At 39.8% G+C, this 17,947-nt stretch overlaps 1 protein-coding gene across 3 annotated transcripts in view; it reads right to left on the bottom strand.

The window, feature by feature from the left end:
* PTPRG (protein tyrosine phosphatase receptor type G) overlaps positions 1–17,947 on the bottom strand; it is a 745,294-nt gene that overhangs the window by 295,595 nt on the left and 431,752 nt on the right. For all 3 annotated transcript variants that reach the window (XM_005547516.5, XM_005547515.5, XM_045384827.3), the window contains 2 exons: positions 13,770–13,949; positions 49–197 (listed from right to left, as the gene is read on the bottom strand). In XM_005547516.5, coding sequence (XP_005547573.3) covers positions 49–197; positions 13,770–13,949 — 329 coding nt within the window. The remainder of the gene's footprint in view (positions 1–48; positions 198–13,769; positions 13,950–17,947) is intronic.

The following is a 17,947-nucleotide window of genomic DNA, read 5'->3' as shown; positions in this document are numbered from 1 at the left end:
ATAAAGACTGAAGCACAGCTACACGTTGAGATCTTGACTTTCTCTCACCTCAACAGGAAACCTCCTGCCATCGATGCTGTGTTCAGAGCCCGCTGAGCCATTGCTGTGGCCCCAATGAAATTCCACCTTCTCGGCTTTGAATCTGCCAGGCAGACCAGCTCCACTGACAAAATAGTCGTCTTTCAGAAGGATGGCAACTGTGTGAAATGAATGAGAAGAGAGGAAAACAAATTGAGTTTCAAAATCAAACGGAGTTGTCCTGTTACTTCTAATAAAGTTCATGACTACTATGATGTGAATTATGTCCTCATGTACCTGTGAAAAAATACGAACACACCCGCCTGAATAAATTAGTTCATTCTAGCTGCAGAATGCTCTCAGAGCATCAGTTGGCCCTAAATCATGACACTTTCCAGAGAATGATCTCAGAATTACTTATCCATTTAACAGATTTAAAAAAAAATGGAGACAATGACAGAATAAGTCACTCTGAATCAGTGTCTCCTAAAACTGTTTGATGGTCAAAATCATCTAGAGAGCAAGATTCTTCTTTTTAAGCACTGATTCATGGGGCTACCCCAAGATTCAAGGTCTGGAACCAGATAGGAAATATATAATCAGCCAGATGCAATAGGCATTTTTTTTTTTTGGTCAGAAAATGCAGGCAAGATATCAGGAAACAAAAATTTGTGGATGCTTCCAATATTAAGGCAACAGTAAGTGGGAAGAGAGCTGGGAGTCTGTTATTTAATAACAGTACCCAGGGAAGTGTAATGCAAAATCTACTCTTGAAGTCACTCAAATACTGGCAGATAACTAGTTTTCTTTACTTTTTCTTTTAGTTACAAGCAAAAAATAATTTCCCTTAACCCATCCAAAGAATACATGAGAAGCATCCACAACATAGGGAACCTCAATTAAATTCCAACTCTAAATTTCAAAAATATACTGCTCTTTCTTGAAATACAGGAAGGAGAAATTGAGAATAACTTGGATTTACACTAACAAAAAAATATTTTTCCAAAAGGAATATAATGTCTAAATAAAAAACAAATTCTTTTCAAGTGATATATTCCCTTTTTTTGTTTCTCTAGAAGTGAATTCATTCATTCATTCATTCAATAAGTACTTATTGGCTGCTAAATACATGTAAGGTGCCAAACAATATACCGAATGGTTTGTGATCGAAAGCCAAGCTTGTGTAAGCCATGGGAAATTGCTTATCCTCATTGTCTCCTCTTCCTAAAGCGATCCTAGTTAGGGCTTTAGTGAGAAATCCTGCATGAAAATTAGGTCTCCATAAAAGATAGGGACTAGGCTAATGACCCATTTCTAGAATACTGCAATTAGTTTCAGTACTTCTCTATGTAAAGGAAGCATTAAAAGCAAGTGAAGGAACTTTCTCATATAAATCCCTTTTTATTGTATTCAAAAGGCAGTTTTTCTCCAACTTTTGAAAAAATATACAAGGAATGCCCAATTAGAAGAAGAGCAAATTAAAGGATAAAATGAAGTAAAAGCAAGTGTTTCTCGTGCCAATTAAACATGCTACAGCGCTGTGCCACCTTCACCCTGTGTTGGGCATGTTTTAGAACAGGGGTCATAAACTTTTCCTGTAAAGGGCCAGTTGGTAAATATTTTAGGCTTTGCAGGCCAACTGGTCTCTAGTGTAACTACTCACTCTTGTCTTTATAGCACAGAAGCAGCTAAAGATAATACTTAAATGAATGGGTGAGGCTATGTTCCAATAAACCTTTATTTAATCACACCAATATTTAAATTTGACAAAATTTTCAATGTGTCATGAAATATTACCACCTTTTGATTTTCAAATAATTATTTAAAACTGTAAAAATGAGAGACTCATCATTGTGTGACATAAATATAGTATCTTAGAAGACAATATCTAAAATCATATATATCTATATATACAGATATTAGAAAATATCTTCTAAAATATTATATGATACCAACCACATACCTTTAGTTCTGATATCAAAACATTTAGGCATTAGCTCAGTAGTGTTTCAAACACTGTTGATCCTTCTCAGCCAGTTGTTAAGTTCCATACATAACATTATGCATCCAAAGGACGAAGGCAAAACATTTTGATTCCATCTGTTACAATACACCCAGGGAATCAGCAGCATCTTATAAATATTTGATTTTACCTAAATCATTTATATCTCTGTCAGGGGTCATTTTACTTGTTTTATATGAATAATTAAAAGCATAATTAGAGAACTGTACAATCTGAAACATTAATCTCATTTTTCATTTCACAGTGTTTCTCACCAGAGCACACAGCATGTTACATGTCCACCCACCCCTTCCAAACATGTCATATATTTTTGTTTACACATGAAACTGGAAGGAGAGAACTTTCCCAGCTAACACATTTTCTGATGACGGGTGTAACACTGAACTGTTTGAAACAGAATATACTGAAGGTAGTCACTGCAGAGCACAAGATGTCATGCATATGAGCTCAAGACACATTGGGACTCCATTCTGCCACTTAACAGTGGTGGGACCTCAGGCAGGTTACCCAACTTCTCTGTGCCTCAGTTTCCACAACTGTTCAAATGGGATAATTACTGCAGTGCCTACCTGGCTGGGCTATTTTGACACCTGGAGAAAAATCACACTGGGAAAGCAGATGATCCAGGGCCAGGAAGCCAGCAAGCACATATGCAGTGGCGGTTATTTTCAAACTCATTTCTAGAATCAAGGCTGGAGCTCCTGGACAGCACGGAAGACTGGCCACATAGGTGTAACTCTCTGTTTTCAGAGAAAGTTATACTTTAAAGTAATACTGTCTTTCCCACACAATAACAAGTGTCATTAGAGGCAGGGACAATAGCAAGAGCAGGGATGGCTCAAATATTATTTGGGAGGAGATCTTTTATTTATTTATTTTTTTTGAGATGGCGTCTACCTCTGTCAGTTCTGAAGAGCAGGGAAGTGAGAAAGCTTCTCAAGAGAATGCTCAAAACCTAAAGCAATATGGAAACATCTGCATGCCAAAAAGGATGTGACGCTGGTCTCCTTTTTTCTCTGGATGCTTCTCTCTGGATGTCTTTTCCCACGTCTTCCTCTTTTCTGTTACCTAGGTCTGCACCGTTCTTTCTACATTCTAAGTTCTCTGTAATTTGGCACTCAAGTCTGCCCTGGGTAAGAATATACAGGCAGAAACAGCAATAAGATACCATTTGGAGTCTATCAAATTGGTAAGGACTTTTTTTTTTTTTTTTTTTTTTTTGAGACAGAGTCTCGCTCTGTTGCCCAGGCTGGAGTGTAATGGCATGATCACCGCTCACTGCAACCTCAGCCTCCCGGGTTCAAGTGATTCTCCTGCCTCAGCGTTCTGAGTAGCTGGGATTATAGGCATGAGCCACCATGCCTGGCTAATTTTTGTATTTTTAGTAGAGACAGGGTTTCACCATGTTAGCCAGGCTGGTCTCGAACTCCTGACCTCAAGAGATTCACCCACCTTGGCCTCCCAGTGCCGGGATTACACAGGTGTGAGTCACTGTGCCCAGACTGGGCCTGGGGGAGAAATCTTAAGTACTGGGTAGATGCTTTTAGTTCACTAAAACCCAGAATAAAAAAGATACTGCCTTTTCTGAATTATTTCTATCTTTTTGATCATATCAAAGAAAATACAATCATAGTTGGGTGCTAATATAACCCGTATAGTTCCCTGATACTCACTCATTTCCCATTTTTACTCAAGAGTAAGCATAACACTAAAATTTAATAACATGAGCAAGGTTGATTTATTTTTGTAGATTATGGACATATTTCTAGCAGTAAGTCTCTACCAGTCAAACAGAACTGGTTTTTCCAATAATGCTGTTGATAAAGAGTTTTCTTTTAAAATCAATTCATGTAATCAAAATGAAGTAAGTAAATTAGAAGAAAATGCCACTATAAAAATAATAAATATGGCCGGGCGCGGTGGCTCACGTCTGTAATCCCAGCACTTTGGGAGGCCAAGGCAGGCGGATCAAGAGGTAATGAGACCGAGACCATCCTGGCTAACACGGTGAAACCCCGTCTCTACTAAAAATACAAAAAATTAGCCGGGCGTGGTGGTGGGTGCCTGTAGTCCCAGCTACTCAGGAGGCTGAGACAGGAGAATGGTGTGAACCTGGGAGGTGGAGCTTGCAGTGAGCTGAGATCCAGCCACCGCACTCCAGCCTGGGCGACAGAGCGAGACTCTGTCTCAAAGTAATAATAATAATAAATACAAATAAAATTTAATCTAAAAATTAAAACAACAGCAGGAAAAGCTGAATCTGGATAAGGCACAAACTGGAAGGTGCCAAGCTAACAGCTAAAGACAGGAGAAGAATGAATGGTGTTATAGACCGAATGTTTATCTCCCTGGAAACTCACAAATTGAAACCCCAATCCCCCCTATAATGGTATGATGAGTCAGGGCCTTTGGGAGGTGATTAGGCCATGAGGGTGGAACCCTCATGAATGGGATTAATGCACTTAAAAAAGAGATCCCCAGGCCAGGCACAGTGGCTCACACTTGTAATCTCAGTGCTTTGGGAGGCCGGAGGCGGTGGATCACCTGAGGTCAGGAGTTTGAGAACAGCCTGCCCAACATGGTGAAACTCCGTCTCTACTAAAAGTACAAAAAGTTAGCCGAGTGTGGTGGCAGGCACCTGTAATCCCAGCTACTCAACAGACTGAGGCAGGAATATTGCTTGAACCCGGGAGGCGGAGGCTGCGGTGACCGAGATCATGCCACTGCAATCCAGCCTAGGTGACAGAATGAGACTCTGTCAAAAAAAAAAAAAAAAAAAAAAAAAGGCCCCCAGCCAGCTGCCTTCCCTTCTACCATGGAATGTGAGAAGTTATCATCTATGAATCAGAAAGCAGGCCCTCACCAGACACTGAATCTGCTGGTGCCTTAATCTTGGACCTCCAGCCTCCAGAATGCTGAGAAATTTTTATTGTTTAGGCCACCAGTTTATGTTATTTTGTTATAGCAGCCTGAACTAACTAAGACAGTTGGGCTAAGAGAGAAAGACAGGAAAGGTCTATGTGGCGAACGAAGTTTCTAGAACTATCCTGATTGTGATTAATGTAGATTGTGATGAAATAAAAGCAGAATGACGGAGAAAATAGAAGAAGCTGGAAGCTTCAAATTCAAGGTTTCTTAACCTAGAGTCCAAAAGTCCACAGCTGTGGCTACGTATGGGCTCTGGAGGTCTATACCTTCCTGATACAAGAAGTAAATTTCTGAGCACGGTGCACACATGGAGCTTAGGAGCTGGACTCTGTAGCCAGTAAGTCCAAACTTGAATCCTAGTTCTGCCACTGTCCACTTACGAGAAAGTTAATGCACTTCTTGGTGGCTTTGTTCCTATTCTGTAAAATTGGAATAAGATAGCAGCTACTTCACAGGTAAGTTAAGAGGTTCACAAGGGCTGATATATGAAGAATGCTCACAGCGGCAGTTCATACACATCACAGAATAGCATTGGTGTTATGCAACCTTTAGGAAGGTTATTATCCTAGGAAAGGATCCACAGCTTTCACCAGATTCTCCCTTTGTCTGGGGCTCCCCATGATGTAAAGACCTCCAGGCTATGCAAACGGCCAGGGCAAAGTAGGATCAGTTCACATCTTAAATAAGGAATTAGTTTTCTCCTGAACTGGAAGGGTTGACTAAGTGCCTGGCATTCATAGCATTCTTTGCAGGACATCCCCCAACTGTTTATAAATTAAATTCAACATGTGTGTATAACACAGGCTAAAGCAAATGTTCACACTAAAATCTGAGTAAACAGCAGCAGGTGCCAAAAAGTAAAGAAAAATGGATGAGAGGAAAACTAGCAGTTTACTATCATATCCTCCTACCCTGACGCACCGCCAAGACTATAAGGTAGAAAAAAAAAAGCCTACCATTATGGACCCTAATGATGGGATCCCTAGACCACTTTCCACAATACCTGTGACATCAGAGGGATGCCCTGGGGCTCCCAGTAAAAGAGAAACGCTCTTGTCTGAAGGTCAGAATGCACTGGCTGTAGTTACAGCCTTCCACTAATTTCCCTGTAGACACTGACATTTATGTTTTTCAAGTACTCAACAAATATTCACTGAGTAATCACTGGTGGAAAAAGTTGGGTAAATCAGACACAACTCTTGCCCTTCTGGAACTTATGGCTAATGGGAAAGACAGGTCTCAAGAACTAAACAGACAACAGAAGCAAACCTGCAAGTGGGACGAGGGGTAGCACCTGAGCATCCAAGCCTAGATGAGAGAAGGGGAGGGTGTCATGGTCTGAGCTGAGAGTGAAAGGAGCTACCCCAGGGAAGTGCCAACAAGATGGGAGAACATCAAGGAAGAATCAATGGCCCCGTGGTAGTGCTAATGAGTAAGAGAAAGCCAAGGTGACAGGTATCCAGAGAGCAGGATGGGACACGAGGACAGAGCACGAGGCAGGGACAGTGAGCAGTCTGTCTGTTCCAAGAGAAATGGGAAGTCCTTGATATGATTGGAAGAGAGAACAACAAAGAAAAAGGGAGAGACAGGCAAGATCAGATTAAGGAACTAAGATTACTCTGGCTACTCTGTGGAGAAGGCCTGGGAGGAAAGCAATGTTGGTCAGTAGAAATATGTGAGGAGCTGATAGCAGTAATCCAGTAAAAAGTCCCTGGACATGCTGAGTCAGAGCAACCTCAGACATCCAAGAGATGATAAACCACAGGAATATCCTGGGTCTCAGTTAACTCACTGCTAAACTGGGTGAAATGAACAAGGTGGATTAGTTAACACTTTAACCATATAAGACATGAAAGATGGAGGAGTCTAGCAGAGAACGCTGTACCCTAAAAAAGAAACGGTTCTTCAAAAAATGGCCTGTAACATTCAGGGTAATTGGTTAATCAGGCTTCTGTCTACACAAAAACTAGTTCCTACCACCTGAACTTGGGGACTGAGGCTGTGGGCATAACAAAGAAAATGGAGCTTAGCAGACAGGAAACAGCTTGCAGAGTACCTAGCCAAAGACTGACCCAGTGAAATAGCTCCAAGCTCAATTCCAGGGTTAAGGTAAAGCTGGATAGTATTGGAATGAAAGAACCCAAGAATGTGGGCCTTTGAAACAGGAAAATTTATAAAGCAGAGCAAAATCACACCTAGCATTCCCCAAATAAATAATGGATTTTAAAAATTAAACTTACATTTTCTTTTTTTGGGCAACCTTAAGCTAATCGGAGATGCCCCAGGGTACTACAAAGACACTGTTTATATTAGGCACGCCCAATATAAACAATACCAAGGGCCCAGATGTTTTCAAACATCTGTCTACTTGGCTGATGTTCTGCTCTTAATCAGAAGCTTGGCAGCCTCTTTGTAAGTGAAATGACCTATTTATTAGTGACACAAACAAAACTCAGAGTAAAAAAGCAACTGTTGATCAAGGAATGATGACTCCGCAATGGTCTACCATCATCGTCCCATATTTACACCTATTAAGGATCATTACATTGAGGAGGCTATGGAAGTGTTATAATAAAAATAAAAGTAATGATTGGCACCAGGTGAGTTTGAGACCCTCCCAAAAATACATTTGGGGAATCATTCATGTATTTCACTCATCCAGGCTCTCCTCATCCAATATTATTAGGGATAAGAGAGGTTTTATTGAAATAAGAACACATTTAGGTTATTACTGTCAATATCAAAATCTACTCCATAGATACAATAAATGAAAACATTTTTTAAACTTCAGTTCTCTTCTATGGCCAGCTCTAAGGAAGGAAGACAGGAAGCAGAGAAGGGAGACAATGCTAGGAGCAGGCAGTGAAAACAGGCACAATGAGGCAGAGAGACAGAGACATGCCCCAGGGGAGGCAAATGCAAGGAGAAGACACAGGAGGAAATGTGGGAGAGAATGAAACCACAAAAAAGGTAAAAGCTCATGGAGAGATCCATAGAGAAAGACATGTGAGTCCAACAGAATACAAAGAATAGGCAGAGGTTGCAGTGAGCCAAGATTGCGCCACTGCCCTCCAGTCTAGCAACACAGTGAGTGAGACTCCAAAAAAGAAAGAAAAGAAGGAAAGAAAGAAAGAAAAAAACAGAAAGCCCAAACTATCAGAAATATTCGAAGACACACACATACACACACCCATACCCACAACCCCCTCACACACACAAAAACACACTTTTCCTAGAAACTTCCTAACCAATCTCTTGATTACTAAAGGCATCCGTGTTACACTTGAGCAACCATGCCACTGTGGGATCACATCTTGCATGGGGGCTAGGCACAAAAGTCCATCAGTTTTGGAGGGAAATCAGACATCATGAAGACTGCTATTGAAAACCTTGTAATGAGCCGGGCGTGGTGGCTCATGCCTGTAATCCCAGCACTTTGGAAGGCCGAGGTGGGGCAGATTGCTTGAAGCTGGGAGTTCAAGACCAGCCTGGCCAACATGGAGAAACCCCGTTTCTACTAAAAATATAAAAATTAGCTTGGCGTGGTGGCATGCACCTGTAACTCCAGCTACTTGGGAGGCTGGGACATAAGAATCGCCTGAACCTGGGAGACGGAGGTTGCAGTGAACCAAGATGGTGACACTGCACTCCAGCCTGGGCCACATAGCAAGACTCTGTCTCTAAAAAAAAGAAAAGAAAAGAAAAGAAAAACCCTGTAAGGTGCCCATCTAAAGTGGTAGCCTGGTGCTGACTCTCAGTAAGGCTCACACATCCTTGTCTCCACTGACCTTGGAAGAGATAAGTGGCTCTTCAGGGTTGTAGAGAGGCAGCAGTTAGCTTGAGTGGGGTTCTACAATGAACAATAGGGCAAAGAGTATCTTTCAACTCCAGACACTTGCTTGACCTTGGGGAGGGGTGGCTACCCCTGGCCTGCGTCTGAGCAGAGCCACATCCTCCTCCAACACTTAGCTTGGATCACAAGCTCAGTTAGGGAAATAGCATGTGGAAATGACGAAGGTTGTTAAGATTTTATTTTTCTCTTTTTACCAGCTAGCAATTAGTTTGTTCATTACTTAGCTTGCCTCTGTGTGCTCTTAAGTTGCTACTCTACTGAAAACTTCTAAGAGCCAGGTAAAATAAACTCAATGCAACAGTGTCGTAAAATACTTGCCTTAGTTTTACGGGCACAGTAACATACTAGAAAATGACTCTTGACTTCCCCATCTATAGTTTCCCTCCCATTGATTCTTGTGTGAACTGAATAACCATATTTTGAATCCATCTGTGTCAGGCACTATGGCATATGCAGACAAATGGGAAAGAATGTTGGCAAAGAAAAAATATAATAAACCAATATAATGAGAGAAGATGAAAGTAGCATGCCTTGTGGTAAACACATTTACTATTTGTCCTCAGTGTGGGATGTAAGAAAAAGTAGTTTTAAAAAAAAAAAAAACAAAACTCCTCCCAATAGTTAAAATTCATAGAAGATCATGTCTTATTAACATACATCAGAAGCACCATCTAAGTATTAAATTCTGATCTTTTTGCTGGAAGCTAATGCTAGGAACAGCAAGATTGTCTTGAAATGTTCTTGATGAATGCATTATCTTTTCATTCTACAAAAATGAAAGAAAGGGAAATAACTTTAGATGAAATAAAGTGGGAACTGGCACAATAGATAGTTACGGCTCCTCAGGAAGAAACAGAGAGACGCTATCTGTCTTGTGAAGATATTTTAGACAACTTTCGAGAAGTGGGTTAGGTACAACCAAGTTGCTCTATTGATTATGCTGGATAGGATATATAGCACTCTCAGGGGGTTAAGACAGATCTGAACATTTAAGCTGTTTTATGGGAGAGTTACTGTCTGTATGTAATAGGCCGCTTTAAATATTAACTTTCTATATTCATATTTTAATATACAAAAGACAGAGTCTATTTTACAGATAAGTGACCTGTAAATTTCCATCAGAAAAAATAAATACTCCCTCTTGAATTTATTTCCTGGAATATTAAGTTCCAGAAAATACTCTAAAATAATTTTAGAGAAGAAAAATATGTGTTGCTTAAAAATTAATGATTTACGAAAGTTCATCTAGGTATGTAAGATAGATATAAAATGGATGGCACAAAGGCAGACCATGTGGCTCATGATACACGAATTTTTTAAAATTTAAACTTTTAATTTTTCTCAGAATAGCAGATTCACATGCAGTTGTAAGAAATAATGCAGATACCACGACCCCTTTAACCCATTTCTCTTAATTGTACCATCTTTCAAAACTAGTACAGTGGGCCGGGCACGGAGGCTCACGCCTGTAATCCCAGAACTTTGGGAGGCTGAGGTGGGTGGATCACCTGCTGAGGTCGGGAGTTCAAGACCAGCCTGACCAACATGGAGAACCCCTGTCTCTACTAAAAATACAAAAAACTAGCCGGGCATGGTGGCGCATGCCTGTAATCCCAGCTACTTGGGAGGCTGAGGCAGGAGAATTGCTTGAACCCAGGAAGTGGAGGTTGTGGTGAGCCGAGATCACTCCATTGTACTCCAGCCTGGGCAACAAGATCGAAACTCTGTCTCAAAAATATATATAAATAAACCAACCAACCAAACAAAAACACTGTAGTACAGTGATAGGTGGTTTCTTTAAAAAAAAGAATTAGACAGGTTGCCTATCAATATTATTCAATGTGGAAATTATAGACCCCACCCTAATTTAGCCTGCACTAATATGTACTGTTCAGTTGAGTTTATATGATCCAGACAAAATAGATCAAATGAATACTCATTTTTCCAAATTCTAAAAAATTTATTAACTCATGGTGTGTTAAGATCTATAGAATAGCCAAGCATGGTGGCTCATGCCTATAATCCTAGCATTTTGAGAGTCTGAGGCAGGCAGATCACTTGAAGCCAGGAGTTCGAGACCAGTATGGCCAACATGGCAAAACCCTGTCTCTACTAAAAATATAAAAATTAGCCGGGCCTGGCAGGGCACGGTGGCTCACGCCTATAATCCCAGCACTTTGGGAGGTTGAGACGGGAAGATCACTTGAGGTCAGGAGTTCCAGAGCAGTCTGGCCAACGTGGTGAAACCCCGTCTCTACTAAAAATACAAAAATTAGCCGGGGGTGGTGGTGCACTCCTGTAGTCCCAGCTACTCAGGTTGCTGAGGTGGAAGAATTGCTTCAACCCGGGAGGTGGAGGTTGCAGTGAGCCGAGATTGTCCCACTGCACTCCAGCCTCAAAAAAAAAAAAAAAAAAAAAATTAGCCGGGCATGGAGGTGGGTGTCTGCAATCCCAGTTACTCAGGTGGATGAGGCGCAAAAACTACTTGAACCTGGGAGGCAGAGCTTGCGATGAGCTGAGATTACACCATTGAACTCCAGCCGGGGCAACAGAGTGAGACCATCTCAAAAAAAAGACCTACCAAATGAAGGAAGTTTATATTAGTGTTAAAACAACACAAGTTGATTTCTGCACCCAAGTTTCTAAACCACCATAAGTTAAAACTCTTTCAAGAGATTTAAAAAAAAAAATTGCATGTTCTTTGTTTCAAATTGCATATAGCTGGTTGTCACTTTTTAAAAACCCTTCCTATGGCAGAATCATCTTATTTATGATATATTGGCCTATCTAGTATTATGTCGTGAATTTTACAGTAATTAGTTATATGAGAGTAACAAAGATTTATTTCTGCTTCTCAGAACACTGTGCTTCTGAAATTTCTGAGACCGATGGGTTTGTATTTGGATAGCTTTGCTCTAAAATCAAGTACATGCACTCAGATATGCAACAGGTTGTGGATCACTCTAGGAAGCCAGGAGAGTGACAAAGATTGATAATCAGCTTCTGGAAGACCAAGGTCATGAATCAACTTGAATTGAATGAACCCTACATACGTCTAAACCCTGTCATTGGTGATACCAAGCTGAAAGCTGTCACTGAAACGTGTTATCTTTGCTGAAGGCTGTCAAGCGTTGCAAGTCAAGTAGAAAACCGTATCAGAGAGCGCAGTGATTGTCTCTGACAGCCTTCCAGAATGTGGTGCTGAGGTGGTACTCAGTTCCAATCTCTGATTGCACCCAGGGTGGCAAAGCTCTCGTCCACTACATTTAGATATTCTGAAGAGAAATAATCTCATTGCAGTTATCCTAAGAACACTATATTTAAAACATAAAGTAGGGCAACTGATAAATTCTGAATTGCAACAATAAGCACACAATCTGTGCTGGGGTGGTAGAGAGGTGAGGATGAAAAGGTACATACAGGCCAGGTGCAGTGGCTCATGCCTGTAATCCCAGCACTTTGGGAGGTCGAGGTGGGGAGATCACCTGAGGTCAGGAGTTGGAGACCAGTCAGGCCAACATGGCGAAACTCCGTCTCTACTAAAAACACAAAAACTAGCCGCGGGTGGTGGCACATGCCTGTAATCCCAGCTACTTGGGAGGCTGAGGCAGGAGAATCACTTGCACCTAGGAGGCAGAGGTTGCAGTGAACCAAGATCGTGCCACTGAACTCCAGCCTGGGCAACAGAGCGAGCCTCTATCTCAAAAAAAAAAAAAAAAAAAAAAGAAAAAGAAAAAAAATACATACAAATAACATTATTGGATCACCAGTTTTTTTTCTGGTGATCCCTAAAGCTCCCCATTTAGCCAGTTAGGTTATTTAAAAAAAAAAAAAAAGAAAAGAAAAAAAAAAAGGCAACTTTGTGACCTACAACATGAATAGGACCAAAGAGCTAGGAGTGAAGTCATTTTAGCCCAGCATGAGGGCTCTGGCAGCCAAGGTTCCTGAAAGAGATTACTAACAGTGGTGCGCAGTGACATCCTTGGTTACAAAGGGTTCACTTTAAAAAGAGAAAGAGAGAAAAAAACTTGTTTTAATGGGCCAAAGTTATAAGTAGTTAAGTAATAAGAGTGAAAAATATCTTTAGGCATCAACAGAACCCCAGGTAGCACTAAGCAGAGATGTGGTATAATATCCCAGAGCTTATTTTCAGATCATACAGCGAAGCACAGCAAGGCATTCTCTGGTACTTATAAGGACAATCTATAAACTGATATTTGCACAACAGTAATTGAGAGGGAGGTAGCTCTTCGCATTAGCAATGGTAAAAAGACGATGCTGCATATTCACAAATCCCAAAATGACAAGTGGAAGAATCGAATTGCTGGTCTGATACACAAAGGGATGAGACAGTTCATCTGTACTCGGAAGTAATAAAAAAACATTAATAAACCAAATCTCAAGAAAGATAAGAATTCTGATTTCATTTGCATATTTGGCACCATGTTACCTGACAGAACTTTCTGCAATGATAGAATGTTCTCTGTCTGAGCTACCCAATAGGGTAGTTACTAGCCGTATGTGGCTGATAAGCACTGGAAATGTACCTAGTACAACTGAGGGACTGTTTTAATGTTATTCAATTTTTAATTAAAACTTAAATGGAAATAGCCATATGTGGCTAGTGGCTACCAGACTGGGTAGCTTTCTGAAAGTCCTTCTACATACCTTACATCTGTTAACTCATTTAATCACTACAACCCTAGGTCTAGATGTATAATATTTTATTATCTACAGTTTATATTTTTCAAAAAAATGAAGTGACAGGGTGATTAGCCACAAAGTGATGTATCCAGTCACACAGCTCGTTCTGAAACTAAGGACTGATTTAGGCTCCCTACAGCAATGTACACTATTCAAGGAGCAAGTCATGGTTAAGGTAAACACCAGAGGCATCCAAAAATAGTTCCTGTTGGTCTGTGGACAAATAAAGAAGACATTGTCTACCTGTTTTCCCTGTGTTTTTCATCCAGGTTTTGTTAGAAGACTCATTGTCGAAGCCATCGAGCTGCAGTTCCTGGTATTCTTCCCCGACACGCGCATGCTGGTCTAAAATGTCAACAGGAGACTGGTGATGGCCCCCACAGCTGACACTAGATGTGACCCAGTGCTCAGGACCATAGGCACCTGTTGAAAGAAGACAACACTTCAATCCTCACGGTTCAAGGGTCAGGGATGAAATGAATAAATCTTAGGAAGCTGAGCACTGCATCTCTCAACATGTCCCTAATCCAAAGAGGTGAATGTACTGAAAACTATGAATCGAAGCCATTTGCCTGATGTGGCAAGAAAATTTCAGAAAAGATGTTACCTGAGTTAGTTTTGCTTCTTGATTTACAATCAAACATTTGCTAACTTTACCTTTAACCAGGCTAAGAGAGTTGTGTAGAAGGGCTGTCAGGGTTGTTCATATTTCTGAAAATTTTTAAATATTTCCTAAAATAAGCAGAGCATTTATTCACAAAAAAAAGCACCTTGATCAAGTTAGCATGTTTTGCTATCGTGAGCAACATCCTAAATACAACTATCTTCTTAGCCCATGAAAGTTTGCAAACATGAAAGAGGAAAAAAAAATAAAAGCAACAGAAAACTAGATGAGAGGTATTACAAATGACGGGGGCAATAAAGGCAGGTTTTTCCTTTGGCTAATTGTGAAAGATTTTTCAGTTTGGCCTTCATTTGTACACTTGAGTGTTAAGGTGCTCATCTCTCCTTTTCGATTCTTCTCTCTCATAGAAAATGCAGTCATAAAGTTACCTTCAGATTGGACTCTGCACTCATATGAATAAAGACTTTGGGGGGACATATGCCACAGAAATAAAGGAAGAAAGCACAACAATAAAGCATAATTCTAATTCTAATAGGTACCAATCAGGCATAAACACAGAAAACACACTGCATTTGCCTCCTTGCCTTATTTGGACATGAAATTTTATGGGAGCAGTTTCTATTACATTGACTATGTGCTCTTAGACTTTTCCGCATCCTACTTTTAACCTTGTTGACACAACATAGCGGGCGTAGCCTGCTGAAACAACTTTTGCTGGAAAGATTAAGATTGGATCCTTTATTGATAATTAGATAAGAATAAACTTTACAATTTTTAGCAGGTAAAACACAGGCTTCCCAATCAGAAAGCTTAATGTGTATATACACACTTAGTGTATATACATTCATATACAGAAATACTAGTTGATGGGTGGGAATTTTTATGCCTCCTGTATACCTAGCCTCGTACAATGGAAGACACAAAGAAATCTTATTTAGTTTATTAGTAGGTAAGTCCAACTTGTTAGTTTAGTAGTGTAGGTAAATCTCCCTACCACTAAATAAGAGCCCACATGAGTGACCATCCTGCCACTACCCAATCATTTGCCACGGCTTTCCCCATTCCCCGAAAACTCGTAACAGCTCACAGTAGATATAAACAAGGGTACAAGAAAAATGGGACAATCACAGAAAGTATTTTCCATCATGGAAAGAGCATGCAAAAGCAATGGATACAGCTCCTTAAAAATGATGCATATTTTTGCTATCTGGAAATACCTCAGCCTCACTCTAAAGCTTAAGTCATTCTCCCTAATCCTCATCCCAAAGAGTAAGATAAAAACAGACTATCTGAATGAACATGTTCGCTGATTGGCAAAGGTCTAGCAAACTCGGTGATACTCTTAAGTCATTTGTAAGTGTCACGCTACTATCTGGAAAAAGTTAACATCACCATTCTCTTCACTGCATGATTCCAACTAAATTGTCATAGGCTTTTCACTTATGTCTTTTTTTTACCTCTTTGTCAAATTCCCTATGTCTGTGATGAGTCACAAAGGGATAGTATGCATTTGCCATATATTTAGCCAACTTTTATTTTGGCCAAACTTTATTTTCATCTTGCATCTGTATATTTGAAGAAAAAAAAAAAAAAAAAGAGGGGAAGGAGACATAAGGAAGGGCTCCAATCATCCTGTCTACAGCTTAAATTTTCTTCCAGATGCCAAAAGAATTCATTGAAAAACCAAATAAAGTGATGGTTGATTTATCAGATGGCTGACCAAAATAGGAATTTTACTTAGCCACAACTGAGCTTATAAATCCAAATTATGGAAACTAATGTTTTAATATCATAATATCGTATGTGTATGTATGCATGCCTTCTAAAAACTTACAATAAAATTACACTCAACAAGGAAAAATGATACAGGACACAGTAAAATAAATCCAAATACCTATGATTCAAATAATAGATGCAAGACATCATTTGGAAAAACAGACACCTGATAATTATCCTCCTACTACTAACAATTTAAAAAATACTCTGCAATGTCAGAAAAGTACTTGCCATTCATATTATTTCTCATAACCTTCCAGACATGGGTAAAATATAATTTATCACTCTATAAAAATATAATCAGGGTTCATACCAGTGGGATTCATTTATTCACTGGTAACAATCTGAAGATTTCAGCCGACTACATGCTTGCTTTCACACTTCCACCCAATATACGTTCAAGTGCAATTTTAATTGAAACTGATCTTCCACTTCAGATTTCAAATTAATTCTTCTTTGGAGTACTTCATGCTTCAGACACCCTTGCCTTGCAAAAACCCCTATGTCATTAGCAGAGGAAATAGAACACTTTTTCTAAGCTTGCAGGTATTGATTATCTATTCTCACATCGAAGCACCATTGCCATTCCACACTGTATTAATCTCTTTGGTGTTAAGACTCTTTATAAAAGACTGAGAATTATACCATTAATCGTTTGCAGTTCCACAAGACTCATAGTATTGAATGCTTTGTTTTTCACAAATTTGAATAAATGCTTTTATGTAAAAAAAAAAAAATACTAAATAAAAACTATGGTTAACTTAAAGCTATTTGGGAAGAGATGAACACTTGAGAAGAAGCCTTCCTCTCTCAGACATGATATTACCCATCTATAATAATAAGAGTCACTTGAACTTTAGTTTCCTCTTACTGACTCTTTTTTAGAAGTAACAAGACATCTGCATTTTGGCAGCAAGACCCTTCTGAACGGCTCACCAACTCCAACACGTCAATCTAGTACACAAGTCTGTGTTCTTAAAAGGGGAGAGGTAAGGGCAGGGGTAAAAACCACAGGGCAGTCTGAGTTGCCAAAAGTAACTTCCTGTTCACCTGCTGAAAGTCTTAAAGAAATGAGATTTTGATTGAGACATACTGCCAACCTCTAAGTTCCAAGGGAATGTAATAGTGTTTCTCATTCAACATGGGATGATAAATATATTCTTTTTAATGAATTCAATAAACATACCTGAAACCCCTGGCTGAAAGTTTGATCTCAGGGTAAATGTCCCTTTGTGAGGGACACACGGGGGGGTCCTTGGTTTCCTTTGGACCCCATTATCACTATTGTATAATGTACCATTTATACCTAAATGTCTGTCTTCCCCACTAGTGGTAAACTCTGAGAACTGGTTCCTTCTATATCTTGTACAACTTCATTCCAATGCCTACCACAGGGGCTCACATATAGTAAGCTCTTAAAACGAATTTTTAGGTACAAATAAATGAATTGAAAGAAGAGAGAACTGAAAGAAGAGATTAAAGAGTGGCAGAGTTCTACCTTCTAATGACACTGCTATGTTTTCTCCACATTATTTTAGTTTTAGTTTACACATCTATCTACTGACTTCTTGCTAAGTATTCCTCACTCCCTTGGTCTCCAGAGTCAGGATGTCAACTTCAGGAGTAAATACTACTTTTGTTCTTCAATAATATATTAAATTAGTTTGAACTGTTACAAGGTAAAATAAGCTGCAAATATGCGATGTCTATGAAAGAATCCATGTTCACATTTAACAAGCCCAGCAAAGGTGACTATGGCTTTTTAAAGAAAGGGTGCACTTTCGAAAGCAAGAGTATGCCACTCTTGCTTTCGACGCCTTCTGTGAAGCATCATCATTTTTAAAACCGCTCTTATTTTTTCCATGCTTTAACAGACCTCTGTAATCAAAGAAGGTCAATCAAATAGGAATTTGAGTCTTAATGATCAATCCATCACTGTATCAATTTAAATACAGAATCAACACTTGCTCAGTCCTAGACACAGTGCTGAGAAACGGGAACTAAGGAGCAGGGCTGCCCC

The sequence above is a fragment of the Macaca fascicularis genome, chromosome 2, assembly GCF_037993035.2.
Source record: "Macaca fascicularis isolate 582-1 chromosome 2, T2T-MFA8v1.1".
NCBI classification, from domain to species: Eukaryota; Metazoa; Chordata; class Mammalia; order Primates; family Cercopithecidae; genus Macaca; species Macaca fascicularis.
This window is presented reverse-complemented; position numbering and strand designations above follow the sequence as displayed.